This window comes from Megascapheus bottae, chromosome 5, assembly GCF_031878675.1.
Source record: "Megascapheus bottae isolate mThoBot1 chromosome 5, mThoBot2.hap1, whole genome shotgun sequence".
Classification (NCBI taxonomy): domain Eukaryota; kingdom Metazoa; phylum Chordata; class Mammalia; order Rodentia; family Geomyidae; genus Megascapheus; species Megascapheus bottae.
The window spans coordinates 24,222,266-24,243,788 of record NC_143513.1 but is presented as its reverse complement, the minus strand read 5'-3'; the positions used below and the strand labels follow the sequence as shown (position 1 = coordinate 24,243,788).

The window sequence follows — 21,523 nt, the reverse complement described above, 5'->3', positions numbered from 1 at the left end:
TCTCTCTCTCCTAGCTGAATTGACAATATCAGAAAGCACCATGCAATTAGTTGGAGCCCCACAGAGGTTTGTTAAATGACTCAGTGAGAGTACTTTGTCCTACAGTGTCTCATTTCCTTCCGGCTGTACCCCTAGGACATATCCATGACATATGCTTTTCTTTATTTTTTTAATCATTCCCCCTCACCCCTCAGGGCCTCACACTTCTTACTACACTTCCACTAAGACCCACGTTGCTCTCTGCCACAGGAGTCTATATATGGGCCTTGGTAACTTAAAGCCCCATTCTGATTTCCAGCCCCAGACAGCTTGCTTAGCACTTACTTAAGCAAGGGGGCAGGGCAGAGTTTCTAGGAAACTGGACTCTCCCTTGAGCAATGTTCCCTGAGCTACTTTTCAAGTTCTCCTGCTTTGCAAGAGGACTATCATGAAGTTAAATTGATACTAATCTGAAACACTTAGTAAAATAGTAGCAATAAAGTTCATAATAATGATACTTGGCATTTACTTTGCACTTCACATCCAAGAAGCTCAAAGGGCCCTTTAGTCAGGCTTTGTTTCCCCCCCCCACCACCACACCCCAAACTATTCATGGGTAGACTGGACAAGCAAGCAACCGAGGGCCAGTGAATTATCTCCTGTGATGTCCGTGGTATGACATACACACAAGAGTGATAAAAGACTTTTGGTCCCATCACACTTTTTTTTTCTTGCCTGCATTAAATTGGTTAAACCTTGGAAATGAAATTTACATTTTTGTGGATTAGATTTTGTTTGTTGGTTTGTATGTTGCTGGTACCGGAGCCTGAACTCTGCGCCTGAGTGCTTATCCTTTAGTTTTTCTGCTCAAGACTAGCACTCTAACCATCTGAACCATACCACCATTTCTAGGTTTTTTGGTTAATAACTGGAGATAAGACTCTCATGGCTTTTCCTTCCTGGGCTAGTTTTGAACTGTAATTCTCTGACCTCTGCCTCCTGAATAACTAGCTAGTATTATAAGCATAAGTCAGCATGGAAATTTGTCTAATTTCCAAATGTCTCCCAGCGCTTTCCTAAATCAGTTTCCCCACTCAGGATCGTGTCCATCTACACACGTTTTAATTGAAGATTGTTGAAGATGAGGGTTTTAAAGGTTTTGTTCTTGTTGTTTTGTTTTTGTGGGTCATGGGCTTTGCACTTGGCCTGGGCACTGTCTTTGAGACTTCAGCTCAAGGCTACTACCCTACCCTTGAGCCAAGCCCCACTTCCTGTTTTCTAGAGGTTAATTGGAAATAAGTGTTTCAGGTCCTTCTGTGCCCGGGCTGGCTCTGAACCTTGATCCTCAGATGTCAGCCTCTGGAATAGCTAGGATTACAGACAGGCATGAGCCACCACATCTGGCTGTTTCCTTTACCTTCATTTTAATAAAACTTTTTTACCTCTCCTGCTTACATGAAAAGTTAAAAGTCAAAGGTTTACTCACAAAGTGTCTTTTCTAAGCTACGTATTCCTATTCTGGTGGCTTTGCACTTTGCCAAGAAGGACAACTCACTCAGTTTTCCAAATTATTCCCTACAGTCCTATTTCTACCCCCAAACAAACATGGTATTTGGGGTTTCACATTTGAAATGCAATTTGGTATCATTTCAGATGTGCTCTTACAGCTTAATAAACATCTTCCCCAGACAGACTTCGGGTCTGATTTTAATTTGTGGTAGGGTTACAGGCAAAGTAAATGTCAATTTTTGCTACAGAGAATAAATCTCTAATAGAAATAGAAATAGGAAGTGGCAGACAGCACACTTGAATGCTAACACAGGCCACATTCTGCTTTCTCATTGGGAGTGACTGCTCCCCCCAAAATCCTTTTGGTGGTTTGTGATGACAACTTACTTTCTCCTTACCTCTGGTCACTAAGTTGCTACTTAGAACAAAATGGTTGACAAACTTTCCTAGGATGACTGTCAATCTGAAGACCATAAAAACAATAAAGCAAAGTATCTGAACTGGTCTCAGGTGCCTTTGAATCTGAATACTCCCCTGAGAGTGCCTGCCTCCCAGGAAAATCCTTTTCCAGGGGGTTTTGGGCTGTGTTCTTAGTGCCTCTAAGCTTCTATAGCTTCACAAGTAAAATAATATAACTGAGTCAACAACCCTCATCTTCAACAATCTACAGTTAAAATGTATGTAGATGGCCATGATCTAGAGTGAGTAAACTAACTTAGGAAAGATCCAGAAGTATACTTCAGAGAAATAATATATCAGTTATCAAGAGATTTCCTTCAATGTTGAGTACAAACAGGTTAGTTTTCACTGGTGGTTCTTGAACATTCTCCTATTTGAATCTCTCATGATCCCTGAGTGTAACACTTAGCCAAGTAGGGTGACCACCAGAAGGTTAGAAAAGTAGATAAGAAATGAGAAATCATTCTTTCATGAATGTGAAATTAAAGTTTCACTCTCTGTTAAAAGTCCTTTAAGACATGTGAAAGGGTATCAATGTATGGGAATTAATGCACCATCTATCTGGCAAATATCATGTAACCCTTCTATTAATTACAATAAAAAATATATGAAAAAAGTCCTTTGTTGTTAAGCTGAGTGACATATTTGAAGAGAGACAAGAGAGGCCCTCAAATAAACAGTTGTATATTTTGAGTGTGATGGTGCTTTGGACTGGATCTAGACTGAACATTTTGAGAATGAAAAAGATCCTTCAAGTATGTGGACTACCAGGAAAAACATGTTCATCACTCACTCAGCATTAGATGCTACCTGAGCTACCTGTTAAAACTGAATATAGCGTTCCTCCATGCCTGTATTGAGCCTAATTGAGGATCTATCTGTCCAGAGTACTATGAGAGTTTTATGTGTCCACTTGGGCCAGATGATATATAGATGCTATTCATCTGTTTACAACAATGCAGTTGTACTCTGATTAGAAGTTGTATGTCAAAAAACAATTAACTTAATTTAATGCAGCTAAGTTACTGAACACCACAGCTTAATCTAGATGACTTTAATCACGCTACACACATTTTTATCCATTTATAGTTTTGCAAACTCATTTCACATATTTTACACAATAAAATGTTGAATATCTCATGCAATTTGTTAATTTCACAAAATGTGAAAGCCGGATGGTTGTATCAATACAATTGCCCCCCATTATTAAGTCAAAGAATTATAAGTTAACCCATTGCAAGTCATGGAATATTTGTATGTACCTGTCCATCAGTCCATCCATCTATCCTATCCATCAATCCATCCATCCACCTCTTTCCAATTAGTTTCTGTAGTGAATCCTGCCTACTCCATAGCAAATGTCTCATATTCCCTTAAATATATTTGTTTTTTTATCTTTATATTTTTGTTTTCCTTTTTTTAAAATGGGGATTAAACCGACTGAAATACATCCCAGCCTAAGCGTAAACATATTTTGAAGTAGTAGATTAGTAGAATCTAGGCATTAACTTTGACATTGTCATTAGGCACTTCCACAAATTATATCAAACACCTTAAATACAGACACAGGATCTAGCCCTGTTTGTCCCTATCCCTACTGCCAAGATCTGAGGCAAAAAACTGCCTTCTCTCCCTTGGTCTCCTTCAACAGTTTCTGCTTCTAGTTATGCTCATCTTCATTCAAATTCATTTGGAACCAGAATGGCTTTTACAAACAGAAGATCTAGTCATGGCCCTTCCTTGCTCAACATTCTTCTATTGCTTTCCTTAAAATTTATTTATGATTCTTTATGAAAGCATCCTTTAAATGTGATAACTCATGGATGATTGTAGTGCTACTTTCCACCAGACTTGATATTTCTACTCACCCTGGCTTTCATTGATTCCCTAGAATGTCACAAGTTCTGTCCTACCCCAGGACCTTAACAGATCCTGTGATGTTTTCCGGGAATGCCCAGCTATTTGTTCTATTGTTGACAAACTTGTGCATATTGTAAGACCATGTTTAAATATCACTGTCTTAAAATTTTCTTTGATTCAAAATTGGAGGTATCTCTACTTTAGAAGATCACAGACCCCTATGCTTTCCCTTCATCCATTTCTTATACTATTTAGCGATATTATTTACTTAATGTCTGTCTCTTGCCTTAGTCTCAACCCTGTGTATCTTTTGATTGTTAGAGATAAGTAAATCTGATTTCTGCTGCCTATTGGGAAAATTTGTGCTTTTTAAGTATATTGTTTTTTAAATGGAAGAGGGAGGAAAATACCGTTAGCGTAGCTGGAAAGGTTTCTAGACGTTAAGAGGATTAATCCAACATAAATAAACACTGGAATGTGTCGATATAGTGGTAATAGAGCTTTCTACCTATCTGAAGTCTGAGTCTTTCTCTTGACAAGCATCAACGGAAAATGCCAAATTGAATTGTTTATTCCACGGCTCTTAGGATTTTTGCTTTGACTTAATGCTGAAGCATTCAACTAGTTCATGATACTTAAATGCTTTACAGTTTTGCTCGCTTTCTTTACAGAAAACATAACCTTTATATCAACTTCCCAATCATCAAATACAGAAGCCAAGTAAACCTCTTAATAAAATTTAATTAAGGATCTAGTAATAATTTAGGTCATAAACTACTTTCCTTATAAGGAAGGACAATAAAAAAAAGATTCTTTTTTTATCCTCTTTCCTCCTTTCTTCTTCCTTTCTCTTTTCCTTTCACTTTCTCTTTTCTTCCTTCCGTTTTTCTTGCTTTCTTCTCCCCCTCTTCTCAAAAACTAAGTAAATAAAGCTAAGATTCAAAAGTCTAGGATGGCTGAGAAGATTCATAAGGTTAATGTAAAATGGAGTTAAGAGTGACAAAGCAGTATGAATGCACATGAGAGTGACTGCAACCTTGTGGCAAATTCTTTGGCTGACTGGTCCACAGCCAGTGTTTGGCTTTACAAATGAATTCCACATCTTTATTAGGTTAAGTAGCTTTCTCTTATTATTTGAAACATACTTTAAATATTTGTTTTATAACATTCTCAAACTTGATAACATTTTCTTCAGCTCATAGAAGGAAAAATATCCATGACTTCTTTTTAGCATTTAGAACGGTTATACAAAAATTAGACTCCAATTAATACATTATGATGAATGTCATTTGATGTCATATATAAATAACTCAGAATTGAACATGTCCTGACTAGGTAATTTTTTTCATGAAAAATCCCTAAATGTTTGCAAAATATATCTATAATGTGAATAGGTATGTAGGAGACTATGGAGAAAGAATGATAGACTTTAAGTTAGAATTAACTTTTTTAAATAAGAAGAATCATCACCAAAAGAAACATCAACTCTTCAAAAGCTTTTGCAGTGAGTCTTCTAGCCAGACCCTTTACAGAAGCAAGTCACAGTTTGTAATCTAGAGAATGGATCTTATTAAAATGAATTTTATCTGGCATGGATTGAATTTCATCTGCCCTGTTACAAATGACTAATTGGCTTTATCCAAAATAAAAGGAATTCTTAGGGCCATTTAAACCATTAGAATTGTTGGTTCAGAAAGCAGAGGAGGTGAGAAATGAGGCCCAGCCCTAGTAGAAACTAGACTTGTCTTCCCCAAGGTTCAAAACCCAGTTCTCAAAACCTCCTAATGGGTTTCACTGTTTTCTTTCCAGCGTTTATCATAATCAGGGAGCTGCACATTTGCATCCCTAATGGACCCTTTTCCAAAGCGTGTTGACATGTCAGTAGATTCTGAATAGCTCTTAACGCTGCTCTCCATCTGGGCAGGTGCCCACAAACCTCCTTATATGGGTCCCAACCTATAGACTGCCTGCTTTACTCATGGTGTTTTTTTTTTCTTTATCCCTGGGAACCTATCTTAATTATACTCTTAAAAAGGTGAAAACTCAGAAGTCAGATGACTCAGAAAATGAGCATCTGGCTGAGACTCCACACAGGATTGCAGACTGCATCTTAACTCTGCAAAACTCAGGCCAGGGTCAAAAGTATCATCTGTGTGTAGTAAATTTGCTTTTTTAAGCTACTATTTTTAACAAAAGGAAATAGGTATAAATAAGGCCATCCAGATAAACATAGGTTAGGAGAAAAACGCTGAGACTCAGCAGGAAGCTCTCCTTCTAGCACAAACTCTCCTGTGTTTTACTTCTAATGTTTTCTTCAAGGACCCAGATACCAGACAGTCTACATGGGAACAATCCATGTCCCATCTATTTTTAATAGCTTTAATAAAAATGTGATCCAAAAGGCACATGACAGAAATATTTTAGGTACATATATAAGCTAAGACTATATCATAAATATACCCTAAAACAAAATTTCCCATCTGTTAAGGGAAACAGAGAAGAGCAAGAATGTCAGTGTAGAGTGTAATGAAAGACACCCCACAAAGAGATAGCTAACAACACAAAATTCCAATGCACAGATTCTAGAAGAAGAGACATATAAACTATTCTAGGAAGCATGAAAAGTTTGCCCTATGTTCTGTGCACATCCATGCTGTGTGTGTGTGGTGGCAGAGGCTCCAACACAGTGAACTATCTAGGTATGGCAGGTCATATCATTTGTTGACACACTGAGAAGGTATTAAATAACTGCTATTATTCATAGCTTCATGTGAGATGAAAGCAGCCTTTTGGGGGTGATAATATTCCCATCTAGAAACAAAACATGACTGATGAGCATCTCATTCAGTACGACAAATTTGGAACATCATACATTTAGAAAACTTGGCCAACTGCAGATGATTTACATCTGTAATCCTGCTGCTCTGGTGGCTGAGATCTGAGGATCAAGGGTCAAAGCCAGTCAAGGGAAGGAGACTCTTACCTTCAATTGGCCAGTATAAAGCAAAAAGATGAACTACGGCCCAAATGGTAGAACACCAAACTTATGCAAAACAAAGCCAAGTGAAAGCACTGTGGCTTGAGTTCAATCTTCAATACAATACCAGTATGGAAAGAAGAAAGGGAGAGAAGGAGAGTGGGAGGAAAGGAAGAAAGGGGGTGGAAAGGAGGGAGGAAGGGAAGGAGGAAGGGAGGCAGGGAAGGAGAAATAGAGGGAAGGAGCCAGGAAGCAAGGTCCTCCAGTATTTCAGGTAGATGGCTTAGCAAACTATTTGACAAGCTGCACTGCATGACTGTGATTCTTTTTAAAGTGAGAGATTCACAGCATAAAAAGGAGAGAGACATTTAGGGTAAGTAGAGGGAAGCCTTTGGAGCCCTGGGGTAGTAAAATCACATGTTTCAAAATCAAAGGAGCCAATTCTTTTTTTTTTTTTTGCCCCATTGTTCTGAATTGAGCTGCTTTTGGAAATGGTAAACAAAACCGGAGCTAGAATTGGGCTCAACATTTTCTGATTCTGAACAGAAAGTTACTATAGCTGGCTTTTCTCTGGAGTGGGTAATGTAGTTTTCCTTTATCTCTTCTCTTGAGCTCAGTAAGCCTATGACAGGTAAACCTCAGAAGGAGGGGGCATATACTATCAACCACTGTTACATGTCCTAGCTTCACAGAAAGGACCCAAAGTGGCTTTCTGTGTTTTGTGACTTATAATCCTTTCACCATACTTCTTTTGCAACAATTTATTTTGGTTCCCAATTTATTTTGCCACACAAAGCTATTCCCCGTGCTAGCCACACAAAACAAAATACATTTTCCCATGACTTAAGCACAGATATTTAGAGATGCCATTACTGTATATGTGTGTATGTGTATGTGTGTGTATGTGTGTGTGTGTGTGTGTGTGTATACTGACTAGAACACTTTTGATAAAGGGCATTGCTGTTTCCTAGTTTCTAAGCCAATACTGGCAGTCAGTGAATGTACCCTTTCTTTCAAAGGAAAAGAAAGAAACAAGAAAGGAAGGAAGGAAGCAGGCAAGCAAACCTTGGTCATGCTGGCATAGACACAAAACTGAAACAAGGCTACAAGGCAAGGTAGATTCCCAGAGCAAGTAATGTTGCCTAGCCCGCATCACCAGAGTGTTCTCTCTGGCTTACTGTGTGCAGCTGACTCCAAAGCCCATTCCTTCTCTGCTTTCACATATGGAAAAAAATGAGGCTATAAAAGGGTTAGCCTATATTTGTCAGGAATAGGTGGCACAAAACAGTTGGAAGCAGCTTAATACACACAGATGCCCCTCACTCTTATGATAGTCCATGGGCCCTAATTTATCGCTCCGAATTTCCCCATGCCAGGAAGAATTTCAATATGTGGAGAAGTTATAACATGGTATATTAACAAAAATCTATAACAGAATTCAAGTTTTCACGCCCATTCCTATCAACACGACAACCTCATCTCAAAGCCCTGCCTCCGTAATATATAGTAATTCCGTGCAGCAGCTACGTTAATAGATATCCCCCCCTCCATCGACTTTCATGGGAATTTTCTTCTTTCCCAAAGAAGCTGCCATTAGATGTCAGACAAATGACTAGGACAACCATGCATACATCTAGACACCAATTTATAAAATATACCCAACGCTGCATATCCCTAGAGCGAATTATTCCACTTAGAAAATGGTATAATTGACGTCGGGTAGGATGGGGGGGTTAGTTTTAAGTATTTTTTAGTTGTAGGGCTATTTTCTGGTAATTGCCTCACTTGAAACCTTAGTTTGTCAATCAGACAGTTCTCTTATCCCTATAATGTGTGTGTGTGTGTGTGTGTGTGTGTGTGTGTGTGTGTGTGTGTGTGTGTGTGTGTGTGTTTTGTGGGGAAGGGGGAGTGGGTTAAAGGAGAATTGAGAAAATGGCTGTGCCCCAAGGGCTTCTCTTCTTGTCATATAATTGTTGTCAAAAAAGATTCACTATTATGTCTGGGGACGAGGGCACTCTGTGGCATTTTGTGTTCAGTAAAAATGTCTCAACCCATTTTTCAAACATTTTGAGGTTTGGCACAACTCTGAAATCCATCTTTCCAAGCATTCCCCCCTCCCCTCCATAATTTTTAAACCCATGTGTCTTTCAAGGGAAATTTAATCCCTATGTTTCTGATTCATTTACACTTAACTCATCAAAATGGTGTTTTGTAAGAGCTATTTGATGTTCAAGGAGCCTTCTGAGCTTCTCTTTCACTGTTCTTTTAAAAATAAGTCAGAAGAGCTTTTCTTTCTGAGAATCAGAAAATTGTGCTTTACCAGCTGTAAGCCAAATGATTTGAGCTGTTCTAAAACCAAGATCCTGCGGAATCTAGGAAGCAAGAAAATAGCAGAATAACCTCAGGTATCTGCTTTATCCTACGTTTATGAAGATCTTGCAAAGGAGGTCTCTCCCCTGGGGCTGAACAAACTGTGAGGCTGAAACAGGAAAGGAGAATAGTATGATGGCCTAGTATGCCCTTTGATTCTGGAGATACACAGCTGAGGTTCCCATCCTCAAATAAATGACACATAAAACCTGATGCAACTCATTAGATAAATCTATTCTCTAAGAATTAAAATTATCACCAATATGTGGGAACTTGAAATTGGATAACATTTCGAATCCAATAACATTTGCATTGTGTTCCAACTGTTTCTATATGGCCATGGGGGTGGGCAAGCTACTCAAGTTGGGGTTCTGTTTCTCACACTAAGGTTTTACACAGAAACATTTGAAAGTTCTCTAAAGTAGACTCCATTGGAAGACAAGAACCTTCATACAAGAGGGCATGGAGGTCCAGGAAGCTGAAACAAATCCTGAGATTCAACCCAATGCTTGCACAGCATGGTGGTGACCTTTTTGCTCTAACAGTATTTTAAAAGTCAGTGCACAATACATCAGTGGACAAATGAGTAAGAAATAAATGAGACAAGTTTAAATTACCATCACCAGCATTTCAGAAAAGTGAAGAGAAGATGCCCACAAAATACTATGCACAGTAAAGACTCAGTGTTATTTTACAAAAACTATCGACATACACAATGCCCAGTCAAGCCTTTACATGATTGGGGAGTTGGTTGGTTTCAGGACATTCCTCCCCAACCTATACCAACATCCATAAATGCAAAGTTTCCTTATACAAAATAGCACAATATTCACATATAACTTATATGTTTCCCATATACTTGCTTTTTTGTTGTTGTTGTTTTTTTTTTTTTATCTTTGTTATGTCAGCACTGAGTCTGAACTCCAGGCTTGAGAGCTGTACCTTAGCTTTTACACTCAATGCTAACATTGTACCACTTGAGCCACAGCTCCATTTGCTGTTTTTGCTGGTTAAATGGAAATAAGAGTCACATGGATTTATTTGCCCAGGCTGACTTCAAACCGAGGATCTTCAGATCTCAACCTCTTAAATAACTAGAATTATAGGTGTGAGCCATTGACACCTGGCTAATTTTCCCATATACTTTAAATTATCTCTAGGTAATTTATATTACTTAACATAATTCAATACTTTATAAATAATTGTTATATTGTATTGTCTAGGTAATAATATTCAGACAAAACAAACTTTACATATTTAGTTCAAAAGGAATTTTCCCCAAAATATTTCAAACAATCTCAGATTGTTTGACTCCATGGTTGCAGAGCATGGACCCAGAAAGCCAACTATTGGATACACAGATACAAACATATCCACTTGAGTATTGGGTTGGGATGGCTTGTCCCTGCTGCTGTACACATCAGAAAGTTTCAGGACCACTTTACCTCATAGAAAACTGTGTTTTATTTGCTGGTGTTCAAACAATAGCATTTTCAATGTTCCAATTCTCCTCATGAATCATATTCGCTTTGTAGAGGAAATCCTACGGAACACTGTCCAGGTCTCTCAAAGGAGGCTTCATCCACATTAGGAAGCCAAAGACAAGTGGGTTGGGGAGAGGAGAGGGGGGCAGACAACTAGTTGAGCAAGAGGTCATGCTCATCTTACTGTGATTTACAGGCCAATGAGCATGATTTGCCACATTCATTTCCAGATACTTAACCAATATTTGTTAGAAGCCATCCTTGCAAAGTCAAGAGGCATTTTGTTCATTTCTACAACCTTACATCTTTGGGAGATTCTTGGGAAGCTGAATGAATGCCAGGCACCTGGGTGATGGCAGTGAGAAGATGAATTAGGCTCACTGGCTGTGCAGCATCTCTGACAGAACATTAGGAAGCATGCTGCTCCAGAGTACTATGGGTTGTCAGAGACAGCCAGCAGCACCCCTGTGCCTAACAAACCTGAAAGCTGCCACTTACGAGAAAGGATGCAAAGAACTATGGAAGTCTGGGATGAAAGCACAAAACTGGACTGTTTGGAAATTGTGATCCAAATTGTTTCCCAAATGGGGAGACACAGTCATAACTGCACAGCATAACTCAGAGCCCAGAGGTTCACATTCTGCAGGAGGGTGGGTGCCAGTGTTGGGATGGTCTGAAGCTCTGTCATGTATGTGGTGTGGTCTAGACTCACTTTCACAGGAAAAAGGAGGGCGAACAGAGTCATAGGAAGCAGTGACATCCTGAACCTGCCAGCTTTCCTATCTCATTTGTGGTACATGACTTTTGGGACTAGAGATAATACACTACACTCACTAACTTGACTCCACAGAGCTCATGGTTTCAAGCAAAAGGCAAATGATCTTGTCTTCCTTTTCACACCAGACAGTGGAGCTCTGCTCAGCCAGGTTCGTGAAGGATAGCTATCTTCTGGGATTGCAGCCATCCTCAAGGCTCCTGAGAGTCACTCTGAGCCCTAAGGTATCTATGTCTTGCTTTGTTCCCTGTCCTTCCATTCATCCACAAGACTCATTAGTTTGAGCAAACAGATGGAGATCCTAGAACAGGAAGTAACCTGATGTGGCAGAATGGAAGTGTGCTCTGTACTGCCTTAAAGATTGGCCTTGGACTTGCTGCCACATGATTTTATGATTTCAGATAATGATTTTCACACTTCAGTTTCTGAATCTCTAAATTTAGTGGGTTGGGGTGAGCTATCTCCAAGCGTCCCACCTTATTAATTATGCAATTATCGTATATTGCTATGTTTCAGATGGTAAGAGCAGAAATCCAAGTCAAGTGAGGTTCCTTGTGCCCTGTGCACACCAGCTTCCTCTTTGCCCTTGGAGGAAGGAAATGGCAGAAAAAGCAGCCATGAACTGAGCTGAGGCAAAGTCAGGATTCAGAAAAAAGAATCTGGTGAGACAGAGGCCACTGCCTTGCCCATATAAGGGTGGATAAAGTGAAAGCTAACTAGAAGGGAAAATGCAAGGTGAGAGCAATTTACATCTACATTTATCCCAAATGGAGTTATTTTAATTGCTGTTATTATGATTAATTTCAGAGGAATGAAATGGATCAGCCTTTTCTTACAAAGTACTGTTGAGCTGACTGAACTACTATGATAAATAAGACCGTCAAGAAGAGGGAGATGCAAAAGTAAAACTACTTTCTGAGAGAGAGAGAGAGAGAGAGAGAGAGAGAGAGAGAGAGAGAGAGAGAGAGAGAGAGAGAGAACACGAACACCGAACACGCTGGGCCAGCAAACCTAACTACAGAGAAGGCTGAGATCTGAGAACTGAGGTTTGAAGTCAGCCAGGCAAGAACTTTTGTGAGAGTCTTATCTCCAACAAACTGCAAAAAAGCCAAAAGTGGAGGTGTGGCTTTAATGGTAGAGCAGCAGATTTGAGCAAAAAAAGCTACAGAGTCCAGGCCCTGAGTTCAAGCCTCAAACTGATACTAAGAAAAACAAACAGAAAGAAAATTTAAAAGGAGAAAATGCAGAAGGGCCAGGAGTGTGGCCTAGTGGTAGAGTGTTTGCCTACGATGCATCTAGGACTCTGGGTTCAATTCCTCAGTATCACATATATCGAAAAAGCCAAATGTAGTGCTATAGCTGAAGTGGTAGAGTGCTAGCCTTGAGAAAACTCAAGGCTTGCACTCAGGGCCTGAGCACAAGCCACAGGAATGACAAAAAAAATACTACTTAACTAAAAAGGGTGAAAGAAAGACTCATCTCTTCTAGGTGCTGAAATACTCGAATGTTAGATCTCAATTAAACCTCATCTTCTAACCAATAGAGATAATTAGCTTACAAACAGCAGTATGACTTTTCTCCGTCTCTACCTGTATATGCTCAGGGCATTGCAGTTATTTTTGTCAATTCCGTTTCATAGATAAGGTTATTGAGGCAAAGAAAGTTTCAGTGTATTATCAAACATCATACCACTGGGGCTGGGAGTTTGGCCTAGTGGTAGAGTGCTTGACTAGTATGCACGAAGACCCGGGTTCGATTCCTCGGTACCACATACATAGAAAAATGCCAGAAATGGTGCTGTGGCTCAAGTGGTAGACCTCTAGCCTTGAGAAAGCCCAAGGACAGTGCCCAGACCCTGAGTTCAAGACCTAGGACTGGAAAAAAAAATCGTACCACTGGCATATGGGAAAAGTTGGCCTTAGAACTTAGATTCACCTGGTTGCTAATCTATTTATAGGTTCACACCGTATTAATAATGAAAAAGGTAATTTCACCTTTACCAAAAAGCTTGTTTCACAGTGATAAAGGCTTCATAAAGACTCATAATGGCAGAGCCAGTTGATCTCTCTGCCATGTCAGAAACTGGGTTCAGCACAGGACTTTAATCCTTTTAAAGTCCTTTGTTTTAAAATAAATTCACAGCCTCATAAACCACAGCAACTCATAGGAAGCATTGTGGATTACACAGAACAACCTCTGGCTGCATTTTCTCATTCAACTGAGTGACTGAGTTATATGAATTAATGGATACCTTGGCATTCTTTTGGAGCTGTATTATTTCTCCCACCTACCCCCCTCCCCACTCCTGCCAGATTCTACTTGTTTGGAAATCAGTTCCATTTCAATCACTCCAATGAAAAATTAAAAGAATTTATAAAGTAGAATTCAATTAGGGATATCAGGGGGAGAAAAAGGAAGGTTTGGTTGGTAGCTAGATAGGCCATTGTCTATTATACAACTATGTCCTGCTCTCTATGATGATAAGAAAGTTTAATTCTTGGGTGCAAGATCATGTCATAGATCATCAAATAAGCTTTCCCACCAGTGAATGTGCTGAACAGTGTATGACCTTGTTATAAAGTATTTGTGTACCATGGGGGGACTTTGGAGTGCTAAGTCCATCTTAGTTTTCAAGGATCTAATTCAAAGCACTGCTCTAGTTGCCATTAAAATCCATGAAACAAACACTCCCCAAAGCATCAGTTGTACATCATACATTTCAGCCAGATTAGCAAAATCTACACACACATAGACAGACACACACACACACAACACACACACACACACACACACACACACACACACACACACATTGAAATTTGGATCACAGAATGTGTACTGGCCTGGTTCACATCTGCAAATTTCTTCCAGTTTCCTTCCTCCTTTTGATTACTCCCTATATCCCTGCTGTATGATCGATATTCAGTTATTTAGCTATATACTTGACTTTCTTTACTTTTCTGTAAGCAGATGAAAACAAGGGCACAGGATACGGAGAAATACCAGAAGAGAGCAAAAAGCAAATTATTTGCCTTGAGAACCACAAGGACAGAGCAAAAGCAAACTAGTTCTACTATCTCCAGTTGCTACAGCTACTGCTGATTTGTGTGTGTGTGTGTGTGTGTGTGTGTGTGTGTCTGTGTGTCTGTGTGTCTGTGTGTCTGTGTGTGTGTCTGTGTCTGTGTGTGTGTCTGTGTCTGTGTGTCTGAGTCTGTGTCTGTGCATGTGTACCTCTGTGCACATGTGTATATGTTGGTCTTGGGGATTGAACTCAGAGTCCAAGCACTCTTCTTGTGCTTTGTTGCTCAATTCTAGCATTCTACCTCTTCCAGCTTTTTGGGAGATTAATTGGATATAGTATCTTATAGATTTTCCTTCCCAGGTTGGCTTTGAATTGCAGTCCTCAGATCTCAGCTTTCTAAGTAGTAGTGAGGATTACAAGCATAAGCCATCAAGCACTTCTCTTACTGCTGCATCTAAAGTAAGGTCCAGAATTGTCCACCTTGCTTTTTGTCAGGCACATAAAAAGACTCGTTCTCAAGACAATGCTCATTTCAGACTCTTACCATTAACCTGACTTCCCTGACAAAGCTTACTATTATAAAATCTAGTTTATTTTAGTGTTGGGGATAGAATCCAGGGCCTCATGAATCCTAAGTATATTCTCTATTACTGACCACACAACAAGCCACTAAGTAAAAATGGACAATATTTTTATCTTTCAATTTGAGACTCAGGATCCTTTCCCAGCACACACTGGGGAATTCCAACTTGGCCTCTTAATGTATGGTTTGAACCCACTGCCATATAATTCCACAGATTTTGCTATCACAGAGAGTTTTCACTTGCCGTTTTGGAAGTAAAAAAAAAATATTGCTACCAAAGAAAATGTACGAACAGAAGTCACAAGTTTCAAAGGTAGCCTCACCCAACTATAAATATATTATCATACATAGCTGCTATGATACAAGCAAACTTCTTCTAGATAAGTGGGGGCTTGAATCCAGTTTTCATGGCTTAATTCATTCATTACATAATTTTCCCATACTGATTGGTCCTGTGTCCTTGCATTCACTCAGGTGACAGGAAATTTGCTAGATTTGGGTGGTGAGTCCTCACCTGACTTTAACCAGAATTGCCTTTCCGCTTTTTCATGGCTAGCATTTGATGGGATTTATGAAATGCTTGACTGCCAGACTAAGAAGGCATCACAGAAGAGAAAGTGGAAGAAGAAGAGGACTGAGAGATAGCAGAACCAAAGAGAACTCCAGTTAGAGTCCACAGGGACAGTACCTGCAGTTGTGACTGACACCAGGCAGGTCCTGCACTGCCATCCCCTGGGCTTCCTCCCTGTGTTCTCACTATCTGTATCCCTCCCCTCCCCAGGCTTCATGAGGTAGGTCTGGTGATTTTATGGTGGTGATAGCATGTACAGCATTTAGAGGTTGAATGGCTAGCCAATGTTACACAGCTAGTCAGTTAAAGAGTGATTTGAACCCTGGTCTTCATAACTGTAAAGGCAATGTTCTTTGAAGGAGACTCATACCCATCTGCAAATGCCTGTCTCCAGGTCGTCCCCTTTCTTCTTGCTGTACATGTTTCTTACAAGAGAAACAGGAGATGGTGAAGAGGAAAAGTACCAAACACAACAATGATTTAATGGCTAACTGTAGCTACTGACTCCAGCATTGTTTTTGTGCTGTGCCTAGAAAATAGAGGCAGAAACCAATGTCTCACTAAGATCCTTCTTCCTTCACCTGCTGACAGAAGTCACATCTGCCACTGAGCCGCTGCCCCAAGAGAATGGAAAATAAGGATGGTGTCACCAGAATCCCACAACTGGCCCTCTGGAGGTACCATAAACAAGATCAGCCTCAGTGTCTCTTTCTTACCAAGTTCTGATGGTAATGGATGTTTGACACGGATGAGACTTACAGTGGGCTGGCAAGCATAATCCTAAACTTTCACATAGATGAAAACAGCACAAACATACAAGCCAGAGCAAGCAGAACTGGGAAGAGCTGAGCATGGGAAGTTGGTTATACCAGTGCCCATAGCTTCTGTGATTCTATACCATGGGGTCCCAAGACATTATCACTGGGTAGAAGCTGAGCAATGGGTACAACAAGAGATTTCTCCAAAGGATGCCTTCAACTGCATATGAATGAACAACAATCACAACAAAAATTCCCCAAAGAACACAAGACACAATAGTCATTATCCTGGTTTCTACCCATTCAGGTTGTCCTGAAGACCCATGTCAAATCAAAGTAACACTTTTCAAAAGCCACTTGGTATCACAGCCGGAACAGAAGGCATGATCAACCAGCATCCCTTGCCTCTTAACCCATCCCAAGCAGAGCATTTCTGATTGTGGATGAACAGAGCTCTCCATCAAGATAGCATGGAACGGTAATTCTCTAAAATAAGCACTCACGTCCTCTCTAAGCCTGAAGAATCCTGAGCACACATTTGGCACTCACCAAGCTGTGCACAATGACTAATAACCTTCACCCTGGGTTTGGTTTTGTTTTTTTCACCTTGGGGGAAGTTCTCTCTTCATGGATTGGCAGAGTTCTGATGCTTGCCTGTCTCTAAATGCATACACATGTGCCATGAAGCCACTAATAGATAAAGTCTTTGGGTAAAAGAGGTGCTACATTGGAATATGACTAAAAAAATAGAAATTTTTTTAGAAAATTATCTAACATGGATATACAATTTGAGATTTCAAAATCTTTAAGATCAGTCTTGATTTCATTTAAAAAGTTGATGGCCCCCTCTTTAGTGTTTGGAGATTACTATGCATGAGAACCTGGATTCTATCCCTAGTGTGGCCCCAGACAAACAAAAAACAACCACAGAAAACAAAACTGTAGCTTTAGTTAAAATTATTGAAACATGCCAAGTTGTCATACACTCCCTAGAAGAATAAATTCATTACAAATATTGAGCAACCAATGTGCAGGCATCACCAGCTTTCTGGTATAATTTTATGAATCTGAAGGAAGTTCAGAAACTTGTTGAAAGTTTATTGCACAGGTATATTCTTTGGTTCTTCTGTCACTTTGCTTTTTGTGCTAGCACTGAGGCTTGAACTCAAGGCCTGAGAGCTGTCTTTCAGCTATTTCATTCCAGTTTGGTATGCTTTTCCTTGAACCACAGCTCCATTTCTGGCTTTTTTTGTGGTGGGGAGTGGATTAATTGGAGATAAGTTTCATGGCCTTTCTTGACAGGGTTGGCTTTGAATTTTAATCTTCAAACCTCAAAATACTGAGAAGGTAATAATATTAATATTATTAATTTTGACTCACAGGTCTCTTCACCTATAGTATTTGACACTAAGAATTTCCCACATAGGGAATTCTAATGCAAAAAAGAAAAATAAATAAATAAAACCCCAGAAAAACTAAAACTTCAAAGTAGGAAAAAATAAGTCCCTCTTTTCCTTCCTCTTCCATTTCTTTAAGGAATGAATTAAACGTAGATTTAAATTTTCTTTCCCTGAAAAGCCATGACAAATACTTTTAGCACTGAAAAATGTAGCACAGACATAGACACAGAACTTTTTAGAGAAATGACTTCAGAGATTATCTGGGGTAGGGGCTCATGTATGGAGGAGTTTACTGTCCCCCCTCTTGTTGCCTGATGTGTTAAGTATGGGCTCAATCAATATCAAGCTCAGAATTCAGTTCTCTGGATTCTCCTTTTCCATGCCACCATGCAACCCCTCACCCCCCATGAGTATGTTACCCCCTTTATTCTCCTTCTTCCTCTGTACCAAAAAGGAGGAAAGGAAGAGCATCCATTAGAAGTCACCAGTAAGACCTTCTAAAATATTAAGTGACACAGGCCAGCTGATTGTGCATATCTGAGGACTAAGTCCAGGAAAAGGTCCTGCAACACCCAGAATGAGGGCATGATGGTCTTCCTCCTTCCTTTTGTGGAGGGCTTTGGCTTGTAATAAATACTGCCAAAATTTTCTACAAAACACTGCATCCAGGTTGGTTTCACAATATGAAATCTATTTTTTTGGACACAGAAAGGTCATCATTTTAAAATGTAAAAGTCTCTGTCTTTCTCATCAGATATGAGAGAACACATCATTGGCCCCTCACTATGGACTCCCAAATATTAACTAGATGTTTTTAAGACACATTAATCAAGAAAAAGAGACTTCTGCAGCCCTCCCACTTGCCATAATATATTATCAAAGTCTTCAAGAAAGCATTGAATCAAGTATACTGTCACCTGAAACATTAGAAAGTTACAATTCACAAGCAGATGCACAGTCACAGGGGCCATAGCAGAAAGAATAAGAGAGAGGCTACAGCTACTTTGGGAAATTATGGTTTATTCCCTTAAAAACATACAGTATCAATTCTTAATAAATGGAGTAGCACAATCATGAACTCTTCCTCCTCCAGACCAAACATCAAAGTTTTCCAGGCAGTTACAATTCCACAAGTACACTCAAAAGTCTCCAACACTCACCACTCACCATCACACCTATCTTCTATGATGACAATTTTTGGCGGCTATTTAAGAGAGGAAGAGAGAGGAAAAAGTGACAGGAGTGGGAAAGAGAATGTATCCTGTTGGAGAGCAATACACAGCTAGGATGATATTTTTTTTTAAAGAATATACTACCAGAGTTTACTTTTAATAATAAAAGATAAAGGAGGGGGCGTCTGTGAATAATTAGACATTGCAGTTACAGTCACTGCAATTGATAATAAACTGAAAACCCCTTGAGAGCAGGTAAATGCTTTGCAACCCTGACCCCCTGGCTCTCACATTACTTAACTACCCACTGGTTCTTGCATTACATCACCATTCAAGCGATTGGTCCCTGCATTTTAACTCTCTCCCTGTCTCCTCCGATTAGGAGCGACACCACAGTGAAGAAACTTCCCCGGAGTTAGCTCTCTCTTGCTTTGTGTTTTTTTTTAAATTTGTTTTCTCTCTCTCTCTCTCTCTCTCTCTCTCTCTCTCTCTCTCTCTCTCTCTCTCTCTCTCTCTCTCTCTTTCTCTCTCTTTCCCTTTATCTCTCTCTCTCCCTCTCCCTCTCTCTCTCCCTCTTCCTCTCTCTCGTGACTTTGGCTTGCTTGGCTTTTTGTTTTTCCTTTTTTTTTTTTGCCTAGTCTGGCCTCTGTTCAACTCATTCAAGTCTCTACACTAGAACAAAATCCTCTGATCAACGTGAAAAGAAATGCCTGTTCCGAGCAAGAGAAACCGAGGGGCTGGGGAAAGACAAGAAGGAAGAAGTGGAGAAACAAAGACGGGCAGAAAGGCGAGAAGGGGGAGAAAATAGAAGAGGAAGAGAGGAGGATGAAGGCTCAAGAACAGAAAGTAGTAGGGGTGGGGAAAAATCTCCAAAATCAAGAAAAAGAAAATAAAATTGAAAACAAACCTCATGGACATCACTGAGGCTGAATTCCCTCCTGAGGTGCAGAACATGAGAGCTCTGGAATGAGTGTGTGTAGAATTTGAGCCAAAGCTTAACTAGCTTGAGTGAGTCATATCCTTCCCATTTGATTCCAGGCCAACAATGATGTAATGTGCTGGCCCTTCTTTAGCGCCTAGCTCTGGCTCTCTCCCTCTAGCTAGTGCGCTCTCTCTCTCTCTCTCTCTCTCTCTCTCTCTCTCTCTCTCTCTCTCTCTCTCTCTCTCTCTCTCTCTTCCATTCCTCCTCCCCCCCTCTCTCCCCACTCTCTCTTTTCTGGGCTCACCCTTCTTTCTCCCCCTTCTCCTTTTTAGCTCAGTGTTGAAGTCACCATTTAAATCTGGCAGAACTGAAGCAAAAACTTCAATGTAACCAAAACACCCCCAGGCTGAGTTCCAGGCTCAGGGAGCCTTCGTGGTGTAATTGCCCTTAGAAACGGGTAAACAGAGTAGGAAACAGTCCTGCCTAAGGATGGCCCAGCAGTTGCCATCTGAGCTCTCATACAGGGACCCTGGAGTTCTGTTGTCCTGAATGGAGTGGTTCTGATGGTGTGTGTGTGTGTGTGTGTGTGTGTGTGTGTGTGTGTGTGTGTGTGTGTGCATGTGAAGGGACGGGGTAGACTGTGGGATATATATATATATATATATATATATATATATATATATGTCTCTGCATTTGAAGAAAGGGAACTAACAATCAAGATGCACTGAAGAAAGGGAAGCAGGGAGTGAGAGCAGGTTGGAAGGGTTGAAGTAGGAAAAACCAACTCCAGTTACCAGCCTTGGCAAGATTGAGCTCAGAACCAGGTGACAGCATTTCCATTGCCCAAAGCCCCTTTTTTTTTTCCTGGAGCAGAATGGGATTTTCTGTTGTGGGTTGCCAACCATCTCCCCTCCAGAGAGTTCTCCCATACAACCTTCCTGTCAGCAAGGAGAAAATCACTTCTGGACCAAACATGCGTTTGTGTGTCTACTGACATGGAATCAGTGTCACTCTTCAATGCTCTCAAGCAAAAAGGAGCCTTGCCGTCAGGAGGCTGGCATTCTATTCTGTACTCAGGTTCCCCATTTATTTTTTCCAAAATAAGACAGTCTACCTCTTCCTGGACTTGTCGCAGGGATGCTAATTGGAGTGGGACTGTCTATCAGTGGCCAAGGGTATAAGGAGAACACATATAGAACACATATAGTTCCTATGTTTCCTTTATTGCAGGTCAAGGAAAACCAGTGGTGGTGAGAAATCAGATATAATCCTTCACAAATGCTAGGGATGAATTTTTATTATTAAATTCTACTCCTCACTTTTTACCCCTCCTCACCAGCTTCCTGGCACACAGGACATTTAGCTACTTCATTAGCCCAGCTTTTATATAATATATAATAATTTTTAAATTATCTTTAAGTCATTGCATAAAAGCGTTTCTATTCAACATGTCAATTTATGAGTATGCATCTTGATCAGTGTTACGTGTATGTGTGTGTGTGTGTGTGTGTGTGTGTGTGTGTGTGTGCAAGTGTGTATGTGCGCACATGCTGGTATTGAGGCTTGATTTCAGGGCCTCCCATTCTCTTAGCTTTCTCTATTCTAGCCTGTCACTCTAACACTTGAGCCACACCTCTACTTCTGCTTGTTTTCTGGTTAATTCTACTAGAACTCGCTTTGAA

General features: G+C 40.1%; 1 protein-coding gene across 2 annotated transcripts in view; it reads right to left on the bottom strand.

Annotated features, from left to right (window-relative positions):
- Positions 1 to 21,523, bottom strand: part of Creb5 (cAMP responsive element binding protein 5) — a 412,081-nt gene that overhangs the window by 120,611 nt on the left and 269,947 nt on the right. Inside the window, exon 1 of one of the 2 annotated variants that reach the window (XM_090332811.1) lies at positions 19,827 to 19,872. The exons of the other annotated variant lie outside the window; for it this stretch is intronic. Coding sequence (XP_090188937.1) covers positions 19,827 to 19,837 — 11 coding nt within the window. The 5' untranslated portion in view covers positions 19,838 to 19,872. Of the gene's footprint in view, positions 1 to 19,826; positions 19,873 to 21,523 lie in introns of those variants that run through there. 2 annotated transcript variants of the gene reach the window in all.